The 1,082-nt window shown below is 75.3% G+C and overlaps 1 protein-coding gene across 1 annotated transcript in view; it reads left to right on the forward strand.

Moving 5' to 3' along the window:
• LOC112963170 (spectrin beta chain, non-erythrocytic 2-like) overlaps positions 1-1,082 on the forward strand; it is a 12,705-nt gene that overhangs the window by 9,554 nt on the left and 2,069 nt on the right. The window contains 4 exon segments of the mRNA XM_026059972.1: positions 277-295; positions 388-472; positions 589-785; positions 892-1,040. Of these exon segments, the coding sequence (XP_025915757.1) occupies positions 277-295; positions 388-472; positions 589-785; positions 892-1,040 (450 nt within the window).

Raw genomic sequence — 1,082 nt, forward strand, 5'->3', positions numbered from 1 at the left:
CCTGTCCCCCTGTCCCCACCTGCCCTGGGCCATCCCATCCCCTGTCCCCATGGCTCCCGTGCCATCCTGTCCCCCTGTCCCTGTCCCCGTCCTCCTGTCCCCACCTGCCCTGGGCCATCCCGTCCCCTGTCCCCATGGCTCCCGCATGGCCCTGTCCCCCCTGTCCCCATCCTGTCCCCCTGTCCCCGCCTGCCCTGGGCCATCCCATCCCCTGTCCCCATGGCTCCCGTGCCATCCTGTCCCCCTGTCCCTGTCCCCGTCCTCCTGTCCCTGCAGGTCCCCCAGGCCCCACACTGTCCTGTCCCCCTTGTTCCCGTGTGGCCCCCCGTCCCTGTGTCCCCCTGTCCCTGCGTCCCCCCGTCCCCACGCTCACCCCTCCGTGCTCAGATTTCAGAGAAGCTGTCGCAGCTGCAGGAGCGGCGCCGGGACATCGGCGAGCGCTGGAAGGAGAAGATGGACTGGCTGCAGATCGGTGAGCACCGGGGGGGGAAACCGGCCGCTGGGGCCCCCCCGGGGCGGGCGGGCTGGCAGGGGGCGGACGGGGCCGCCCAGACGCCTGGGCCCACGCCGCCGCTGCCGTGCCCGCAGTGGCGGAGGTGCTGATGTTCGGGCGGGACGCCAGCATGGCCGAGGCCTGGCTCGCCAGCCAGGAGCCCATCGTGCGCTCGGCGGAGCTGGGCGGCAGCGTGGCTGAGGTGGAGAACCTCATCAAGCGGCACGAGGGCTTCCAGAAGGCAGCCGCCGCCTGGGAGGAGCGCTTCGTGGCGCTGGAGCGGCTCACCACGGTGAGGGGGGCCGGGGGGGCCGGGCGCTGAGCCCCCGCGCGCTCGCCGCACGCGGCCCCGCACTGACCGCCCCCCTCCCCGTCTGTCTGTCCGTCTGTCTGGGCAGCTGGAGGAGAAGGAGCGCCGGCGGCGGGAGGAGGAGGAGGCAAGGAAGAGGCGGCCGCCCACGCCCCCCCTGCCGGCGCCTGAGGCCGCGGGAGCCCCCCCGGCGCCCCCCGGCGCCCCCAACGGCCTGGGGCCGGGAGAGCCGCACCGGTGAGGGACGGGGCCTGGGGCCACGGGGGGGGGACATGGGGG

This window comes from Apteryx rowi, unplaced genomic scaffold, assembly GCF_003343035.1.
Source record: "Apteryx rowi isolate R43461 unplaced genomic scaffold, aptRow1 scaffold_1621, whole genome shotgun sequence".
In the NCBI taxonomy this organism is placed as follows: Eukaryota; Metazoa; Chordata; class Aves; order Apterygiformes; family Apterygidae; genus Apteryx; species Apteryx rowi.